A 21,829-nucleotide genomic window follows, 5' to 3' on the forward strand; every position below is an offset into this window, starting at 1 on the left:
ATCAAATCTGCTGCAGATCCTGTACATGTGAGCAGAAAATTATTCCTGTAGAATCGAAATGTCATAATTACTAAAGTGTACAGTCTATTAATGGGCAGCATGATAGCTCAGGGGGTATCTGCTCTGCCTCTCATGCTGTAGACCCAGGTTCAAATCCCATAAGATCACTTTATCACTTGCGTCTCGGCTGTAGAAATCACCCTACAGCTGAGAATTCAAATAGGTGAAAAAATGCCACATTTTTCCATAACCAGCTGCCCCACCAGACAGCTGTGCTATACGTATGTACAGTATATGGCGTCCCGACCCAACAGGGACATTGAGCTACTATTCCACGTAGCCAGCAGAGGGGATTGAACCAAGGACTCCAGCACCACTGCTGCTGCTCAGCCTCCAGGCCCTTTACCCCCTGAGCCAGCTCCTGCTCTGAGATATAAGGGAAGGTTTGTCAATGTCATTATCGAGATGGAAGTGATCAGGTCCAAGGCTCCTGGCCCGGAAAAATGGATAAAATGGATTTCCTTGTAGCCGACATGGAAAAACTAGATGGTAAAGGCAGGATTAGAACCCTGGTCTCCTACACACATACCATGTATGCTGGCTGTTCATTGCACTGCGCCACAGCCACAACTGGAAATAATGGTGATACTTCTCAATGTCATCCATCAAAAACACAAAAAAGGGATCCAGAACAATGATCTGACCATCCAAGGGATAGACCCATCCATGGTGGGGAAAACTGAGAGAAATGAAAAATAAAGATAATACTAAGGTCCATCAGATGTCTTCAAGGATCTCCAGCTCAGCCCTCCATGTTTCATGCTCCTACAGACTTTGCAGAAACATCTTCTAGACCAATTATCCTTCCTCAATTCTACTATTTATTTAGCATTAGGCGAGCCAATTACTCTGAGGAGCCGGTACTAAGTGTAACCGGGTACATTAACAATTGGTCTTATACATCTTATCCCCAGCCATGGCTTAGTAGTCAATACTGTAAGAAATATTAAAATGATTGCTGGAAGCCATCTCAGAAAAGACAAAGGCTTGGATTAGAACCCACAGACTTGGTTATAGCGACGGGGGTGAGGGGCTATAACTAACCCTTTAAGCCACAGCCATTTTGGATAGTTCCTTGTGTGTGTTACACACTGGTATAATCATTCAAGTTCATAACATGAGAATAAAGAGACAACGGGATTAGAACCCAGATCTAACATGATGGTCAGTTCCTGTGCTCAAAACGGATTATATTAACCTGATGACATATACATCGAGCCACAATGCCTGTTATGAGCAATGCTGTAAACCAAATGACTACTCTTTATCAAGCTGAAGAAAAGGGATTTGAAGTAAGAACTCCATAGGACATCAATGTGGCTAAATAGGAAAGCAGGATTAGAACCCTGGTCATTCTCACAAACACATACATTATAGGTGTGCTGCTGCCAGCACTGACCCATAGCTAGATCTGGAAACATTGGGTGATACTTCTCAGTATCATCAATCAGAGATAAGTGATTGGCTACACAACAGTGAAAAAAGACCCTTAGGGTGGTATTACATGGGACGATTTTTTGGATGATAAATAATCTCTAACAACGGCTATGACAAAGATCTGAAATCATTCACCCTATTACACAGGACGATGATTGTTACACTCCTTCTTGAGCTCGTCCTTTCCTGGCTGATAGACCAGGGAACGACCAAACAACGCATTATTACACAAAAGGATGTTCGAACGCTTTGTTACCGATCAACAATGAACATAGGTCCAGATTCTATCAAACAATCAGAGATTTCTCATTGGTCGTTTAATCGTTGCCTGATAATACACAAAACGATTATTGTTTAAATCCGAACGATCTAACGATTTTTCGAATGATAATCTTTCCGTGTAATACGGCCCTTAGAGTTTCTAGTCTTAAGTTCACACTGGCTAGGAATCAGCGTGTTTTTGTAGTAAGTGCACAGTGAGTTTATTGTTTGTACTGCACCGTGGTCCATGTGTTTGCATCCATCCTATCGCTTCCTCCGGTGGCTCAGATGCATTTTGCACTGAGAGTTCTTTTCTTCTAAGAGGATACAGATTGTTTTCTTTTATTTAACTCCCTTTGACTTTGCTGCTGGTTTTTAAGTAGCGTGTCTTGAGCGTCCTGCGGTGAGCTCTCTTCTGGCCAAAAAAGAAAAAAAAAATTCCCTGCACTGTTTTCTATATTTAATACATTCTTTTTCCTCTATAAAAATACCCTGGATAAAGTTACAGACTATTGTAGCATGAACATAAAAACTGTCCTGATAGAATTGAAGGAATTATTTTCATCCTTAAAGGGTGTTGTCTGGCTCAGTTGCCCCTAGCAACCAATCAGATTCTACTTTTCATTCCTCACAGACTCTTTGAAAAATGAAAGGTGGAATCTGATTGGTTGCTAGGGGCAACTGGGACCATTCTACTTTACACCAGTTTGATAAATCTCCCCCATTTGGCCTTTTTCATGACAATCGACTTATCTAAAAGGACCAACGATCAGCCGAGACGAGAAGATGAAAATCGAAAGGACTTGGGGTCTCTATTATACTAAGCGATAATCACCCAAATCAGGCCAATATCATTCCGTTTAATAAAAATAATACGCATTCTTCTACCCCTCCAGATAAGCAAATTAAATACAGCTTCTATCCTCCGAAACACCTGTTTACCCAGCCATACTGGTGCTCATGTATTATTATTATTTTTTATTTTATTACCAGCTCCCAGCAATATATAGTATTTTATTTGGATCATGAAACACCCCATGGGGGGGGGGAGGGGGGTGCTAAACCTGCTAAACCTCTAATAGTAGAGGTTGATAACCAGTTAGATAAGGAGCATACAGATTCTGATGTTGCAGCTGGACCTGTAGATCCTGCACACTTGTAGATGGCTGAACTTGGCGTTTCCATTGGTCCTATGAATGCTTATTTGGTGATTAATCTGGTGACTGGGGAACCAATGAAGTGTTACAATCTGGTGGAGATATTTCTAGGAAATCCTTGTGTGTGGGGAGAATTATTCTGGTGGAAGCCATGAGAGGCAACACATGAGGCTGCAGGATGTCCTCTACATATCACTGAGCTATTAGTGTCCCTCCTATCACGACTAGGAGTGACCAATCATATGTGAAGGCTCCCCACATCATCACACCAGTAGGGGGCAGTGTGTTGCTCCACAGCAGAATAGAAGTGATCACCAAGAGGCCTCCATACTTCAACCTGGCCATCAACAAATCTCAAACAGAACCAGGATTAGTAACTATAGATGATACGGGTCCAGGCCATAGCACTGCAAGCAAAGGTGATGGTGGCTATTGTCAATGGAAGGACACATAATGGCTGTCACCAAAGTTCCTTCTTCTAAGTATCTGGAAATGGTCAGGCACAGATGAGGGGGTGCACCGTGCAATGAAGGTCCTGCCTGTATCTGGATGGTGGACACAAACTTTGGGAGCTGCTTGTGCTTCTCCTCAGATCTTCTAGTGGTCTGTCTGGGCGCTCTTTGCCCTGTGTGTGCCCTCTTGTTACCACTGCCTCCAGCATCTAATAAAGGCTAGGTCTGAATGGCCCAGTAATTCATTGAAATGGCCATCCTGCTTCTCCCAGTATAATGATGCATCCTCCCCTCTCAATGCCTGTCAACTGAGCAAAAGGTGCTCTAGAGTGTCGTATAGACATGTCTTCTAGTCAACAACTTCTTATCAAGATTAACACTACCCACAAGTATCCTCTGAGGGCAGCACTTTTTTTGCCCTCTTGTAGCAAGTTTACTCAGACCACATATGTATTCATTTACCTCAGGTTGTGTTTGGTATTACAATTCAGCTCAATTGACTTCTATGGAACTGAGCTGCAATACCGCAATCAAATTGAAGACAACAGTTTATAGAAAAAAAATAAGAATAGTCTAGACCTGATTTAGATGTACAGACTTTTTTCTTTGTTGCGTTACATCGCTGGGTCTTCTTGCCCTGACCCATCTGCACACAGGGGAGCACACCAGCACTATGGTTCTAGATTATGCACATGGAAGCAGTTCTGCTTTTGGTGTTTGATTACAGATTCTACTTCACACACATCATCCATATTCATCCCTATGATATTCACAGAAGCCGGAATTTCGGAGACTGTTGACATTAGCTGGACTCCCTATGGTTCATGGAAATGACTGATATAATCCTAAGATTACCTCCATTCTAGGAGATCTGCAGCTGAAACCACTATTAGTGCCGGGCATCTGTATGAATTTACCACTATCATTTTTTTATGTTTTTTCCAAAAATTTATAGTTTTCAAATTTCTAGATTGCTCCCCCAAAATAGTTTAGGTTTTTGCAGTGGCGGACATATCACTTGTGCAGCCGGTTCAGCTGCATAAGGGCCCAGGCCAACAGAGGGGCCCTCCAGGCTCGGACTCTGAGCCTCAGCCTAGAGGGCCCCTCCACTGCCCCGGGTCCTGCCGCATAGGTGATAGGTATTGTCCATCCATGTACCAGGCGCCTGATCACATATCCTGCCACCCGCGGCCCTTCAGCGCTGAGATTCCCGCGGCCCGCCCCACATACTGCTCTCATCTAATGGATATGTGAGTCGCTGCGAGCTTCAGCAGCACCACGCTCCAGCCCTGCTTCGGGAAGCGTGCACCAGTGATGTCACCTGGTGGTCGTGTTTGAGGATGGTAGATTAGCCAGGATGGGTAGTGTGGGGGAGGGGGGGCAGCCAGGATGGGTAGTGTGTGGGGATGGGTGGCAACCAGGATAGTTAGTGTGTGGAGATGGGTGGCAGCCAGGATGGTTAGTGTGTGGAGATTGGTGGCAACCAGGATGGTTAGTGTGTGGGGATGGGGGGCAACCAGGATGGGTAGTGTGTGGGGATGGGGGGCAACCAGGATGGGTAGTGTGTGGGGATGGGGGGCAACCAGGATGGGTAGTGTGTGAGTATGGGGGGCAGACAGGATGGGTAGTGTGTGTGGGGATGGGGGGCAGCCAGGATGGTTAGTGTGTGTGGGGATGGGGGGCAGCCAGGATGGGTAGTGTGTGAGTATGAGGAGCAGCCAGGATGGGTAGTGTGTGTGGGGATGGGGGGCAGCCAGGATGGGTAGTGTGTGAGTATGGGGGGCAGACAGGATGGGTAGTGTGTGTGGGGATGGGGGGCAGCCAGGATGGGTAGTGTGTGAGTATGAGGGGCAGCCAGGATGGGTAGTGTGTGTGGGGATGGGGGGCAGCCAGGATGGGTAGTGTTTGGAGATGGGGGGCAACCAGGATTAGTACCGTAGTGTGTAGGGATGGGGGGCAGCCTGATGGGTAGTGTGTGGGGATGGGGGGCAACCAGGATTAGTAGTGTGGCAGGATTTGGGGTAACCAGGATGGGTAGTGTGTGGGGATGGGGGCATCTAAGATGGGTAGAGTGTGTGTGGGGATGGGGGGGCAACCAAGACGGGTAGTGTGTGTTGGGATGGGCGGCAAGTGGGGTAGTGTGTGTAGGGATGGAGGGTAGCCAGCATGGGTAGTGTGTATGGATGGGGTTCAGCCAGGAATGTGGTGGCATGATTTGCTTATGGGGGGGGGGCCCAGGCACATTTTTTGCATAGGGGCCCTATGCAGTCTGTGTCTGCCCCTGGGATTCTGTGTTTAATAGAATGAAAGGTTCCATTGCAACAATACTGGTCAACTGCAAAGATCTGGCTGCTTGATACCTCCATACACCAATGAAAGGAGGCAGTGGCAATGCTGCCTAAAACCTCAAGAATGTTGGGTAGAAGGTCATGTGACCATGCTGCTAGAACTAATTAGACCTGGCACAAGCCCTGATAATAGTTGTCTTATTTTAGGCCCATATCCCCTTTAAAGGGGTTGTCTCACAACATAGAAAGTTCATTTAAAGGGATTTAAAAAAAAAGTTTTCAAATCAACTGGTGTCAGAAAAATATAAAGATTTGTAATTTTCTTGTATTTAAAAATCACTAGTCTCCCAGTACTTATGAGCTGCTGTATGCCCTGCAGAAAGTGGTGTATTCTTTCCAGTCTGACACAGTGCTCTCTGCTGCCACCTCTGTCCATGACAGGAACTGTCCAGAGCACTAAAGGTTTTCTCCTGGAGTACCCCTTTAATGCTCACTCCCCAGTATCTCACTTCTCAGATGTGTGGTGACGCAGTGTGATACATATTTCCTACAACAACCTACTATGGCAACTTCCAAAACAGATAAGAGGAACCCAGATCAATAAATTTAAATCTTTATTACAGTCTTTCAAGAGTAAAAAAAAACCAACATGTTTCAAATACATACATACTTATTCATGGCTACATACATATATGTATTTCTTAGGTATCAATATGGCAGCACATTACCACCGAAAAACGTTTATTAAATAATGTAAAACAAAGATTGGGAGAATTCCTCTTGTTTTTTATGCCTACGGGTCTATGAGTCGGTCTTATTTGCTCCGATCTATCTTGGATGGGGATTAGCACATGGCAGTGCCATGTACTATGGCAGCTGTAGTTATAATGAAAAAAATAGACAAGTCCCTAAAGGTCCATCTCTGGCCCTTTGGGGACACATAAAAAAAATATAAGTATAAAAAAACAATATTATAATATCAATGCTTTCTACCAATTATATACGAGCCGACCCCAACACAGTGACAAATATCCTCACATAATAACTAAAAGCTTAAAACAACTAATAAATTATTTTTATTGCTGTTTATATACTGTTTTTATTTTCAAACTATGAAATCACAGAACCGTGTAATACTGCAGGTCCAGTTATGCAATACCCCAATGTCTGGTTCCTTTACTCTACGTGATCCTTTATATAATATACATTATATTCTCAGATGGAAAATATTTGCTGTTATTAGTAGAGATGAGCGAACTTTTCAAAAGTTCTGGATTTTTTCGGAAAGTTCGGTTCGACTGAATTTCGGATTTCTTCGGATTTTATAGTTTAACCCCTTAAGGACCGGGGCAATTTTGATTTTTGCGTTTTCATTTTTTCCTCCTTGTGCATAAAAGGCCATAGCAATTGCATTTTTTCACCTAAAAACCCACATGAGCCCTTATTTTTTGCGCCACTAATTGTACTTTGCAATGACAGGCTGAATTTTTGCATAAAGTACACTGCAAAAGCAGGAAAAAATTCAATGTGTGGTGAAATTGAAAACCCCCCCCACATTTTGTGTATTTAGTGGATATGTGTTTTTACGCCGTTCGCCCTGGGGTAAAACTGACTTGTTATATATGTTCCTCAAGTCGTTACGATTAAAACGATATGTAACATGTATAACTTTTATTTGATTTGATGGCCTGTAAAAAATTAAAACCATTGTTTACAAATATACGTTCCTTAAAATCGCTCCATTCCCAGGCTTATAGCGCGTTTATCCTTTGGTCTATGGGGCTGTGTGAGGTGTCATTTTTTGCGCCATGATGTGTTCTTTCTATCGGTACCTTGATTGCACATATACGACTTTTTGATCGCTTTTTATTACATTTTTTCTGGATTTGATGCAACCAAAAATGCGCAATTTTGCACTTTGGGATTTTTTTGCGCTGAAGCCGTTTACCGTACGAGATCAAGAATGTGATTAAATAATAGTTCAGGCGATTACGCACGCGGCGATAGCAAACATGTTTATTTATTTATTCATTTTTATTAATAACCTGGGAAAAGGGGGGGGTTATTAAAACTTTTATTAGGGGTGGGGGCTTTTTATTAATAATGAAACTTTTTTTTTAAACTTTTAAACATATACTAGAAGCCCCCCTGGGGGACTTCTAGTATAAGTGCTCTGATCTCTCATAGAGATCTCTGCAGCATAGATATGCTGCAGAGATCAATGAGATAGGCACTCGTTTACTTCCGGCTGCTACATTACGGCGCTGACACCCGGCCGGCACAGACACGGGGATCGCTCCTCCGGGACAACGTCGGACAGCGGCGGTTCAGAGCGCGGCCGCCGCGCGGCCCCGCTCTGAGCGTCCTTAACGACCGCAGGGCGTAAATATACGCCCGTGGTCGTTAAGGGGTTAAAGCATCTATATGATACGGGGGTAGTGTATTTGGTTGAATTTAGGGCTCTACATGTCAGTAACATTATCTTTTCGATATCTCAAAGTCTTTTTTAGACTTCAATATTTACCATTACAGGGTCTATGCAGGAAAAAGACTTTTATGCTATACACCTGCACCAGGTATTTTTGTCTCTCAGTTTTGTCTATCAGAAGGGTCCATGTATAGAAATTGTCTATATATATATATATAGCACTTTTTTTTTTTTAAAGATGTTATGCTATACACCTGCACCAGGTATTTTTGTCTCTCAGAATAAGGCGGATGTGATATACACACTATCAGAAGGGTCCAAGTATAGAAATTGTCTATATATATATATATATATATATATATATATATATATATAGCACTTTTTTTAAGACTTTTGTGCTATACACCTGCACCAGGTATTTTTGTCTCTCAGGATAAGACAGATGTGATATACACACTATCAGAAGTATAGGCATTGTATATCTGTACAGCACGTTTTTGTTCCGTGCACCCTTTGCTGTCCTATGCCTAATCTATCTATCTTTCGCCCTCTCTATATTTCTCTCTCAATCACTAGATGTTTCTCCTCTCCGCTTTCCTAATCTTTCCTTTCCTTTGCTACAATATCTTCTTAGTAGTCTGTAGTACAAAAACAACAGCAGCAGCACCAGCAGCGTTTTGATAATCACGAGCTGTGTGCACTGCAGCCAGTAACAACCTCCTTCCTCTCTCTGTGCAGACTGTGTGGTGCGGTCATGTGAGGGGGTGGGCTAGTGCAAGATCCCTGCTGATTGGATGTGTTCCGGGCATCATGGGAAATCGCTTTTCCCACCCAGAACACTTCCAGCTTTCTAGAATGGCGGCTGCCATTTTAGAAAGCAAGAAACAAAAAAATCGGAGCGGATTTTCAAAAATCTGAATGCGATCGGAAAAATCCTAACCGGATCCCATACCGGCCGAATCGGTTTGCTCATCTCTAGTTATTAGGCCTAGGGCTAAATGGCAGCATCATCCTTGTGATCCCCGTAAAAATTTGGTTAGTTCAGACAAGAATCCTATATGGAAAGTTGCAGCATGCTACACCCCTTGTTAAAAGGGTAGTGCGGCGCTAAGAAGTTATTCACAAAATAACACACATTACAAAATTATACAACTTTGTAATGTATGTTATGTATGTGAATGGCCCCCTTCCCCGTGTTCCACGAACCCCGCCCGTGGACCCGGAAGTGTAGTGCATTATACATACCTGATTCGTGTCGACCCCCATCCGCATTTCTTCTGACAGTGATGTAATCTTCGGGAGGCCGGCCGACCCGCTCCTGCCGTCCCTCATGCCGGCCCCTCTCTGCCGCGTCATAACTGTACTCAGACGAGATTGGCTGAGCATAACTGTGCTCAGCCAATCGCGGCTGAGCACAGTTATGACGCGGCAGAGAGGGGCCGGCATGAGGGACGGCAGGAGCGGGTCGGCCGGCCTCCCGAAGATTACATCACTGTCAGAAGAAATGAAGACGGGGGTCAACACGAATCAGGTATGTATAATGCACTACACTTCCGGGTCCACGGGCGGGGGTCGGGGAACACGGGGAAGGGGGCCATTCACATAGATAACATACATTACACTTATAACATTCCCTAAACTTGCTCCCCTTCTGCTGTCCCCTCACCTTCTACTGTATATGTCAGACGGTTCCATGCACATTTTAAAACTTTAGGTTTGTGAATGTTCGAGTACGATTGAACCTAGGATTTCCCGAGGTTCGATCAACTCTACTTATAGGTACTTTCTGATTTCATGTACAATGTCTGGACCATCAGCAAATAAAGCACTTGTTGCCTCTTGTGTGACCCCCAGTCCTCCTAGTCTGTAATCTCTTGTGTGACCCCCAGTCCTCCTAGTCTGTAATCTCTTGTGTCCCCCCAGTCCTCCTGGTGTGTAATCTCTTGTGTCCCCCCCAGTCCTCCTAGTCTGTAATCTCTTGTGTCACCCCCAGTCCTTCTAGTGTGTAATCTCTTGTGTCCCCCCCAGTCCTTCTAGTGTGTAAGCTCTTGTGTCCCTCCAGTCCTCCTGGTGTGTAATCTCTTGTGTCCCCCCCCAGTCCTCCTAGTCTGTAATCTCTTGTGTCCCCCCCCCCAGTCCTCCTAGTCTATAATCTCTTGTGTCACCCCCGGCCTCCTAGTCTGTAAACTCCTGTGTCACCCCCAGTCCTCCTAGTCTGTAAACTCCTGTGTCCCCCCAGTCCTCCTGGTGTGTAATCTCTTGTGTCCCCCCCCCCCAGTCCTCCTAGTCTATAATCTCTTGTGTCACCCCCGGCCTCCTAGTCTGTAAGCTCCTGTGTCACCCCCAGTCCTTCTAGTCTGTAAACTCTTGTGTCACCCCCAGTCCTCCTAGTCTGTAAGCTCCTGTGTCCCCCCAGTCCTCCTAGTCTGTAAGCTCCTGTGTCCCCCCAGTCCTCCTGGTGTGTAATCTCTTGTGTCACCCCCAGTCCTCCTAGTCTGTAAACTCCTGTGTCCCCCCAGTCCTCCTGGTGTGTAATCTCTTGTGTCACCCCCAGTCCTCCTAGTCTGTAATCTCTGGTGTCACCCCCGGCGTCCTAGTCTGTAATCTCTTGTGTCACCCCGGCGTCCTCCTAGTCTGTAATCTCTTGTGTCACCCCCGGCGTCCTAGTCTGTAATCTCTTGTGTCCCCCCCAGTCCTCCTAGTCTGTAATCTCTTGTGTTCCCCCCAGTCCTCCTAGCCTGTAATCTCTTGTGCCCCCCTCAGTCCTCCTAGTAGGTAATCTCTTGTGACCCCCCAGTCCGTAAGCTCTTGCTACCTTCTGTTATGTGTAAATGTAGCAACCCAGAACTCCCAGTACTGCTGATAGTTAGACACTCCAACGTATTTCTTCCATTGGTACTTTACAGGTTCATCAGGGGAAAAAAAGGGACCGATAATACACCGCGCAGTATCAATAAACTAGCTTCAAAATAAAAAAATATATCAAAATGTGTGTCAAAAATACACGGAGCTGTAGATTAACTCTGTAAATTAACCCTGCTCAATCTTCATCACTGGTTTATCCACAGGGACTGACGCAACTCGAGGTAAGGGACCGTTAGCATCTTTTTGAACATGTCTTGTATTGTCGTCATGTGTTTTTTTTGTGTGTATGTCCAATTTTTTAGCTATTTTCAGGTGACAGCACACCTCTGTCACTTTTGATGCTGGTGCAGGTGCACTGCTAGTGTTCCTCCAACATGTTTCATCGCAAAAATGGTCTCATCAGGGGTATGGGAAGCAATAACAATATCCACTATTTTCAAAATTAATTTTACATACAAGTTATGAGTTGTATGTGATATTTCTAGGGCAACATATGATACATTATAACTACACCCAGTGTATTTAAACCCAGGGTACTTATTTAGGCCATGTTCACACATTGTAAAAATAAGTGCAAACAATGGCCATTATTTGTACCAATTTTTACAAAATGTAAACAAAGCCACATAGTATAAGAACAGAAAATAGACTTTACACACTCACATTCTCCAGAGTCGGGGTCTGCCGCTGCTGACTGTAGAAAGCCTAAAAATAGGAATTTACTAGTTTTAACATAACTGTTTTTACTTAAAGGGAACCCGTCACTATAAAAATGCTACCAAAGCTATCTGAATTATAATATAGGGCAGAAGGAGCGGAGACGATATATATATCTTTATGGGAAAAGATTCAGTATAATTTGCAATTTATTGATAGAAATCTCTGATGTTTCCAGACTAAAGGATGACTCCGCCCACTGGACTCCTAACACAGAATGATCAGGGATTTCAATCAACAAGTTACAAGTTATACTAAATCTTTTCCCACAAAGATATATATCAATCTGCTCAGTTCTTCCTGCTCTATAACATGATGGTGATAGATTAGATAGCATTCTCTTGGTGATAGGTTCCCTTTAATCTCATTACTGTAAATATTAGAGCTTCAAACAAATCTCCAGTTTGCCACGAGGGGGTTGTATAGAAGATGTATTTAGTTAAAGGGGTTGGCAAAAATTTTCAGTGTACAGTATTAGTAAGTGTACTCACAGTATATACTGACAGCAGTTCCTTGTTTACCTCATAGAGCTAACATCAGACTCCCCTCCTCCAGGCTGTGCTGTCCTGACCTGTGGTGATTCTGTCCATAAGATGACTGACATGGAGGAGCATGTGACCATGCCCCGCCTCCAGTATCCTTCATAGGCATATACAGGCTCAGCCATTGACACAGACGGGGCATGGTCACATGCTCCTCCATATCAGCCATCTTATCAACAGAATCACCACAGAGCTGGACAGCACAGCTTGGAGGAGGAGACTGATTTTAGCTCTATGAGGTACACAGGGAGCTGCTGTCAGTATGTATAATAATACAAGTAATACTGTACACTGAACAATTTTACTATAAAGTGGCAAACCCCTTTAAGCTCCCCCTAGTGGCAATCGCAAACAGCCAGCATTTTATAACTTAACTAAATTGCTTTGTGAATGGAAGCTGATGAATTGGAGCACTATAACAGAAACACAAAGGCCCAGATCTATTAAACTGTGTTAACAGAAACAGTAAACTGCCCCAGAAACTCAGCAAATCACAGTGGTGGGCGAATATACCCTAAGCGTATGTTCACACAGGCATTGGAGTTTTATTGCCTAATTCGCTGCAAAATAGCATCAATTATTACTGCTAAATTAACGCTATGTGTGAACATAGCCTGAGGCTTTGTTCACACATAGCATTTAATGAGAGTTTATTTTGTGCTAATTAGCAATATTTCACTTCAAATTGCACAATCTGCAATAAAATATCACTATTTTACTATAAAATTGCGGATTCATGCCAAAATAGCTCTAATTAGCACTATTTAAACATGAATCATGGTGCGTTTACACAGAGAGATTTATCTGAAAGATTTTGGACGCCAAAGCCAGGAATGGATGTGAGAAGAGGAGAAATCTCAGTCTTTCCTTTATGATCTGTTCCCTGTTTATAGTCTGTTCCTGGTTTTGGCTTCAAAAATCTGTCAGATAAATCTGTCTGTGTAAACGCACCATAAGTGTCAAAATAGCATAACACAATAAAAGGATGCAGCACTGCAATGAAATGATCAGTTACCGCAATTAAATGATTCGTTTCCATTGCGTTACTGTATAAGTGAACACAGCCTCAATGTATTATATCAGATGTAACAATTATGGAGATCTACATTAATCTGGCATTAATTAAAACCACCTGCATGACTTTGTATAGGCCTTGGGTAGCAATGGGCCATATTCAGTTATAAACCACACCCAAAAAAGGTGCACATTTACCAGCTGAGCCCACCAGCCACTCACCCAATTGATATCAAAGGAAAGGTTGCCATGCATAACTGGTCTCTTTTTGTCATGCCCACATTTGTTAATGGATAGAGTCTTCCAGTACTTATCAACTGCTGTATGTCCCGCAGAAAGTGGTGTATTCTTTCCAGGCTGACACAGTGCTCTCTGCTGCCACCTCTGTCCATGTCAGGAACTGTCCAGAGCAGGATTTGCTCTGCTCTAGACAGTTCCTATCATAAACAGAGGTGGCAGCAGAGAGCACTGTGTCAGACTAGAAAGAATACACCACTTCCTGCAGGGCATACAGCAGCTGATAAGTACTGGGAGCCTAGAGGGTTTTTTTTTTATTAGAAGTAATTTTCATATCTGTATAATTTTCTGACACCAGTTGATTTGAAACCAATGCTTTTTTTCTGTAGAGTACCTATAGTTAAAGGGGTTATCCAGATAAAGGTCTCTGGTCTGCAACAATATGGATACAGTTTTTCTCTATCTGGATAATCCCCTTTAATAAATGCAATACAACTGGGTGAGCAGCCAAAACAGTATAACAAGTATATCTATTTCCAGATCTCTCAGTTTTGGTTATTTAGCCTGTGACTTAAAGTGGGTGGATTATTCTTTTTGCACACTGTTTCTATGTAGAGCCCTGCTTGGGATCTGTGTTTTTTGATTGTTCTTTTTTTTCTGATAACCACTGCTTCTCATTCCCCCACCCCAAAAAAACAAAAACATTTTTTTTTTCAAAGTAACCTACCAAAAATCACCAACGCAGAGATGAAATGCATCCTGTTTATGAGTGTGAGGATCCTGTAAGAGAAAGGGGTGGGATTAGGTTACTTGTGTAGGTATTATATATCCAGGTGGATATATACAAGTATGTAAATGATGTCTTTAGCAGATGCTGATATATAATACATTGCATACAGGTGAATATATATAATCTAATTGTATTTTCTTTAAAGGAGAAGTCGGGTAAAAAAAATTTATTTAAGTATTGTATTCCCCTCAAAAGTTATACAAATCCCCAAAATACACTTATTACGGGAAATGCTTATAAAGTGCTTTTTTCCCTGCACTTACTACTGCATCAAGGCTTCACTTCCTGGATAAAATGGTGATGTCACTTCCTGGATAAAATGGTGATGTCATGCCCCGACTCCCAGAGCTGTGCGGGCTGTGGCTGCTGGAGAGGATGATGGCAGAGGGATGCTCAGTGTCCCTCCAGTGCCCTGTGTCCCTCAGTGTCCCCCTGCCATCATCCTCCTCTCCAGCAGCCACAGCCCGCACAGCTCTGAGAGTCGGGTCGTGACATCACCATGTTATCCAGGAAGTGACATCACCATGTTATCCAGGAAGTGACATCACCATGTTATCCAGGAGGTGAAGCCTTGATGCAGTAGTAAGTGCAGGGAAAAGAAGCACTTTATGTACATTTCCCGTAATAAGTGTATATTGGTGATTTGTATAACTTTTGGGGGGCAATAAAATACTTTAATAAAAATGTTCTAACTTCTCCTTTAAATAAATTGCAACTTTGGAACTTATTAGACATTGCACTGTTTCTCTCTAATTCTGCATCCATATTGGCCATGCCATCAGCATGTCTTCTTCAGAGGGTAGCTTTCACAATCACAAGGAACTTCTGACATAATGAGTGGGGCTCTGGGGTGTTTAGAATACTGTGTCCAGTTTTGTAGACCTCACCTACAAAAAGATATTGGCAACAGAGAACAGGTCTAGAAAAATGTCTGTCTTTTCAGGTAACCTTCCGGGACATTTGGCACATTTCAGGACATTTTATAACTTGTATATGAAACTTTTTACCAATTTTTACCTATCTATAATCAGTTTAACTGTCCCTATGTTAGTGGATGTAGACTAGCTGCTGTGTTGTCTCTCATACACTGCACACACACCTCCTGCTCACCGTTATGTCTACAGAACATCCTCAGAAGCAGCAAAGAGGACATTATAGAGCAGTACAGAGCAGTACAAACTGTGAATCCAACAACAGAATGAAATGTAACACTGAGACACACTTTTCTTTTGCTTAATCGATTGGCTGGTTAAAAGACGTGCATATTGCTGGGGTTTTATTGAAAAGGAAAGGACATGAGTACCTACACTGAATCCCTTCCTGAACCTATTGCAACTCCTGTTCGTCTGCTTCCAGTCCTCCATTGTTCATCTTCTCTGCCTGCTTCCAAGATGAGAGCTCAGAGCAGGACCCATCACTGGCTGGGACAGGACACCATTGTGTCCAGTGATTGGCTGAGTGTGCAGTGTGAAGCTGCTGGGGAATGGAAGCTGCAGCTACAGTAGACTAGCAGGGGACCAGTGTAAGGTAAGTATTGTTTTTTTCCTCTTTCTCTACACCCCAAGCAATGTGCACATTTTTTTTTCTTTGCGACGTTGGAATGCCCCTTTAAAGAAATTAAAAAAAACACCTATGATTTTTCCCATGCATTTATATTGTTTTTCTGTTTTTCCCCCCCTAAATAGTGTGTTTTAATACCTGTGTGTTTTGTTTTTTGTTTGTTTTTTTTAGCAAAAACTGAACAACACATAGGGGGAGATTTATCAAACATAGTGTAAAGGGAAACTGGCTCAGTTGCCCCTAGCAACCAATCAGATTCCACCTTTCATTCCTCACAGACTCTTTAGAAAATGAAAGGTGGAATCTGATTGGTTGTTAGGGGCAACTGAGCCAGTTTCACTTTACACCATGTTTGATAGATCTCCCCCTATATACTGTACCAAACCTATAATGGAAGGATTTGCACCTTTTCTGCATTTTGGCTAAAATACTGACCAAAATGGGGACCAAAGAACTAAAACCATAAATTCTAGATAGTTGTCAGCTGAAAGCGTTTTTTCCTGATCCCCATAGACACATCCATGTTTAGCTCACCATGTATTCTGAATGGACGAGGGGAAAAGACCGCTGACAGACATATCTAGCGATACCGGTAGATATCAGGGCAGAGAAGGGTCAGGTGCGCTGAATTTTAAAAATGTCCAACCCTTCTCTCCCCTATTGGTTGTAATGTAAATTACAAGTAACATGTTTTATAGGGGAAGGGGGGAGGTGTCAATCTTTTTGACAACATATTGATAAATTTACAATTTTTCCCGATCTCTAAGGGTCCATTTACACAGAAAGATTATCTGACAGATTATCTGCCAAAGATTTGAAGCCAAAGCCAGGAATAGATTTGAAAAGAGGAAAAATCTCAGGCTTTCCTTTATGACCTGATCTCTGATTATAGTCTGTTTCTGGCTTTGGCTTCAAATCTTTGGCAGATAATCTGTCAGGTAATCTTTCCGTGTAAATGGACCCTTAGGTTAAACGTTTAATACCCCTTCAAATGTGAATGTGACTCCTGCCCCCATAACAAGTGACATCTCCACGGCACAACACACAGCATAGTATCTGACACTACATCTATACTAGCTAAGCTGCTATTACATTACATAGAGATACATTCTACAGACATGGACGACTTCTCTGCAGACGTATTCATGAAAATAAAAACTGTATATCCTGGCATCTGACATTCTTAGCTATACGAGACCTACTAATATCCATTGCCAAAAAAAAAAAATAAAAAAAAAATCCCACCTAGGTAGTAAGGCTGAACTTGCAATAGACCCATGTGCACAATATGTAATTCCAGATACCTTCAGCTTCTCTTCCCTGTGTATTAGGACATATACCAAGGCCATAGTCAGTGCAAGGACTCACCTGTACTAGTGAAGCTGTCAGTGGATAGTGAGCAGAGTGTGTAAGGTCTGTCCCTGCAGATGTGTATAATGCGGGCGATATGTCTGCTACTTATAAGAACATCAGGACCACAGTGAGGAGGGCTTGTAAGGGGAGGTATTAGGATGGGGCGTGGGGAAAAAGGTGTGCTGCATCCCTCTAAAAATCTTTTATAGAACTTTAACCCACAGTATGGCACAAGAGTGTATTAAACAGTATAGTATGCGGCATGGTATAGCTATATGTTGCATTCCTAACCTAATGTCTGGATAGAATTACTACTGTGCTGGGAGTGTAATGTAGTCAGCGACTAGTAGCCATCCTATCACTGTAGGAATATACAGTGTGATATATGTTTATATACAACATCTCAGGCACTATGTTAGATGATACAGATAATGGGGTTTGCATTGTGTGTACAGATCACAAAATTCAGTACAAAGCATAGAAAACATTAAGAATTATTATCAGTGACATATCAATTGGTTCTTTATTATAATTCTGGATAAGTATGGAATTGTGAGTGTTCTGTTTCTAGATCGGTGATCTCCAATATGGTTTTCCAGCTGTTGGAAAACTACAACTCCCAGCATTCCCCAATATCACATTCTGGGAATTGAGGTAGAGGTTGGGCAACATTGATCTAGACCAGTGTTTCTCAATCTTTTCAGGCCAAGGACCCCAAAGTGGTCAGATGTTCTAACTGAGAACCCCCCATTTGGTTATAGACGTTGAGGACACTGCCGCCATGGACGCTGTTGATTTCCAGATCAGATGCCCCATAACAATGTGAGTGATCTCTATGTCCCTCAGTAGCCAGTCACAATGCTCCTGCAGCCTGATACATTGCCTCCTATAGCCATTAATTATGCCCCCTTTCCCATTACAAATGCCTCCCTGTAGCCAGGTATGCTCCATGTAGGTAGTTATAATGCTCATAGCTAGGAATGCCCCCTGTAGCCCGGCATTCCCCCTGTAGACAGATATGTCCCATATAGGTAGTATTAATACCCATGTAGCCAGATATGCCCCCTGTAGTCAGTAATAATGGCCCAGCGGGCAGGTATGCAGCTTGTAGCTAGACATACCCCCTGTAAACAAGTTTTCCCAAAATCTAGGTATGTCCCTCTGTAGCTAGTTATATCCCCTGCTGCCAGGTATGCCCCACTGTACCCAGGTTATACCCTCCTGTATCCAGGTATGCCCCCTCTAGCTAAAATAATGCTACACTGTAACCAAATAAGTCCCAATATCCCTGGTAGCCAGTAATAATGTCCCTGTAGCCAGGTATGCCCCTGTATCCAAATACTGTATGTCCCATGTAGGTAGTAATAATGCCCATGTAGCCAGGAATGCCATCTGTGGCCAGGTATTCCCCCTGTAGACAGATATGCTTCATATAGGTAGTATTAATGCCCATGTAGACAGGTATTCCTACAGTAGACAGATATTCCCAACTAAATATTATTCATGCCTATGTGGCCAGGTATGCCCCCATAGCCAGATATGCCCCCTGTAGTCAGTAATAATGCCCAGTAAGTAGATAGGTCTGCACATGAAGGCCATCTACTGTATGAGGGCTGCACATGAGGGTCATCTACTGTATGAAGCCTGCACATGGGGGCCATCTACTGTATGAGGGCTACACATGAGGGTCATCTACTGTATAAGAGCTGCACATGGTGGGAGGGGTATCTACTGTATGAGGGCTGCACATGAGGGTCATCTACTGTATGAGGGCTGCACATGGTGGGAGGGGTATCTACTGTATGAGGGCTGCACATGAGGGTCATCTACTGTATGAGGGATGCACAATGGGGCCATCTGCTGTATGGGGGCTGCCCATGAGGGGCTATCTGCTGAATAGGGACTGCACATAAGGGGCATCTTCTGTATGAGGGCTGCACAGAGGGTCATCTACTGTATAAGGGCTGCACATGGTGGGAGGGGTATCTACTGGGCTATACATGAGGGGCCATCTGCTGTATAAAGGCTGCACATGGGGCATCTACTGTATGAGGGCTGCACATGGGGGCCATCTGCTGTATAGGTGCTGCACATGGGGGCCATCTGCTGTATAAGGGATGCACAATGGGGCCATCTGCTGTATGGGGGCTGCACATGAGGGGCTATCTGCTGAATGGGGACTGCACATAAGGGGCATCTTCTGTATGAGGGCTGCACAGAGGGGCCTAATACTGTATGGGAGCTGCACAGAGGGGCCTACAACTATATGGAGTTGCAAAGAGGGGCCTAATACTATATGAGGGTTGCACAGAGGGACCTAATACACAATATGAGCCTAATACACAATAATGCGTGGTGCAAACAAAGTGCACAACCTAAAAAAAAAAAGCAAATACAGAGGTTATGTGTATGAGGGCTGCACATGGAAGGGCCATCTACTGTATGAGGGCTGCACATGAGGGCCATCTACTGTACAAGGGCTCCACTTGGGGGAGCATCTGCTGTATGAGGGCTGCACATGGGGCCATCTGATGTATGGGGGCTGCACATGAGGGGCTATCTGCTGTATAAGGGCTGCACATGTGGGGCATCTACTGTATGAGGGCTGCACATGGGGGTCATCTGCTGAATGGAGACTGCACATAAGGGGCATCTTCTGTATTAGGGCTGCACAGAGGGGCCTAATACTGTATGGGAGCTGCACAGAGGGGCCTACAACTATATGGAGTTGCACAGAGGGGCCTAATACTATATGAGGGTTGCACAGAGGGACCTAATACACAATCTGAGCCTAATACAAAATAATGTGTGGTGCAAACATAAAGTGCACAACCTAAAAAAAAGAGCAAATACAGAGGTTATGTGTATAAGGCCATCTACTGTATAAGGGCTGCACTTGGGGGAGCATCTGCTGTGTGAGGGCTGCACATGGGGGTCGTCTACTGTATGAGGACTGCACATGGAGGCCATCTGCTGTATTGGGACTGCACATGGGGGGCCTAATACTATATGAGGGATGCACAGAGGGGCCTAATACACAATAATAGCCCAATACATACTGCAAGGTGCAAACATAAAGTGCACAAAAAAAAAAAAAAAACCACAAATACAGAGGTTACGTGTTTGAGACGCACAATATAGATAGAAACGCATGTAGTTGGACACTGCCCATGGACAAAACCCTTCTGTGTACAACATGTAATGCAGAATTAATCCTGTGGGCGCTATACATAACGGATCCCTATTACAGGGTTGTGCAGGAAGCCTTTGGGTACCGGTGTAAACACTGAAATTTATTTTCTGGGCAAAATAGCAATATTTTAGCAGAGACAAGACCGGCCAATGTTTTGAATTCACTATCTGGCACCATAGCTTTGGTCATGGAAATCCAGAAGCTACAGACAAGCTAGCCAGTGATTACACGATGATCTGGAAGGTTAAATAACAAAATGTTATTTCCATAAAAGAAAATCTTTCCAAAACAGCAACAGTGGTTATTCCTCTCCCAGTAGAGTGGGGGGAGCATGCTCTTTGATCCAGTGGTGCCAATAACTTGCAGAATTGATGAGAGGATTGATGGCGGCTATAAATAACACAGTAACCCTCATAAGGCTTTTGATTCTTAATGTTATATGGAAGGAAATTGGACATAGCGAACACTAAACATCAAGTGTTCCCTAATAACAAAAATTAGGCATAGTAAGGCTTAATGTTTGCTGCACAAACAAAAAACAAGGATGTGAACCAAGTTATTTTTTTAAATGTCTGCCCCTGTAATGCTACTGCCCTAGGCACAGCACCACTACTGCCTAATGGCAAATACAGCCCTGACGGGAGGTCCGGTGGGTGTTCTTAAGTAATCCTTAGTGGTCGCAGTGGCTTGAGTGACCCTATTAACTCATTCACCCTTCCCTTAGGCTGGGTCAGTGATGAGGGGGCTGTACAAATGAAGGCGCAGCGAAGACCCTTAATGGCTTATTGTGGGCTAACTATAAAAACCCTTAGTGACTGCTATTAAAGTAATATGTTACAGGCCCAATAAGTTGATCTGTAGCCTCAGCTATGTCCAATTGGGTCTGTGTGCTGGCACTTTATTGGTACGATCATGTCAAAAACATATGGGACTATTGCAGCGTCCTCAAACCCTATTTACCAGACACAAGTCTAACTTTTATTTAAGGTCAAAAGGGTTTGTCTATGTATTTCACTGTGTTACATTCAGCTACAACAAGCAAGTAATGGGTTAATTGTGTATGGGACTAAGCGCACATTTTTTTTTTTTGCCACCTGCCTAGGAGTCTTCTCCCCCAATGGGAGTTCATCCCTGAAGCATATGTTAGGTGGATAGCGAGGGCTGGGGTGTTCTTCTCTCAGTGAGTTCCCGATTTCCTTTCTGAACTCTGTTTTCGTGTACAGGGCCGGAGAATGTTTTCCGTGGGGCCTGGCCTTCCGACCAGTGCCTCATTCTGAGCTGCTGTACCTCTGATGCCGATTGTTCCAGTTTCCAGTGTTCCTCAGTGCCAAGCTATGGCCTAGGGAACTAGCCTGTCCACGCTGAGGGGGTCATCTTCAAGTCTTCCATGTCCTGCAATCTGCAGTGCTTCAGTCTCAAGTAAGCGGTTGGAGAAGTTTGCTTTTCACCAATGTTCCCCGCCAAGTCCTAAAGCT

The 21,829-nt window shown here is 43.6% G+C and overlaps 1 protein-coding gene across 1 annotated transcript in view; it reads right to left on the reverse strand.

Moving 5' to 3' along the window:
- The window catches only part of COCH (cochlin), a 32,758-nt gene extending 15,527 nt beyond the window's left edge, over positions 1–17,231 (reverse strand). The window contains exons 1-3 of the mRNA XM_069951208.1: positions 17,177–17,231; positions 14,186–14,238; positions 11,612–11,653 (exon numbers count right to left, since the gene is read on the reverse strand). Coding sequence (XP_069807309.1) covers positions 11,612–11,653; positions 14,186–14,216 — 73 coding nt within the window. The 5' untranslated portion in view covers positions 14,217–14,238; positions 17,177–17,231. The remainder of the gene's footprint in view (positions 1–11,611; positions 11,654–14,185; positions 14,239–17,176) is intronic.
- Positions 17,232–21,829: the final 4,598 nt, after the last annotated feature.

The sequence above is a fragment of the Dendropsophus ebraccatus genome, chromosome 13 (genome assembly GCF_027789765.1).
Source record: "Dendropsophus ebraccatus isolate aDenEbr1 chromosome 13, aDenEbr1.pat, whole genome shotgun sequence".
NCBI classification, from domain to species: domain Eukaryota; kingdom Metazoa; phylum Chordata; class Amphibia; order Anura; family Hylidae; genus Dendropsophus; species Dendropsophus ebraccatus.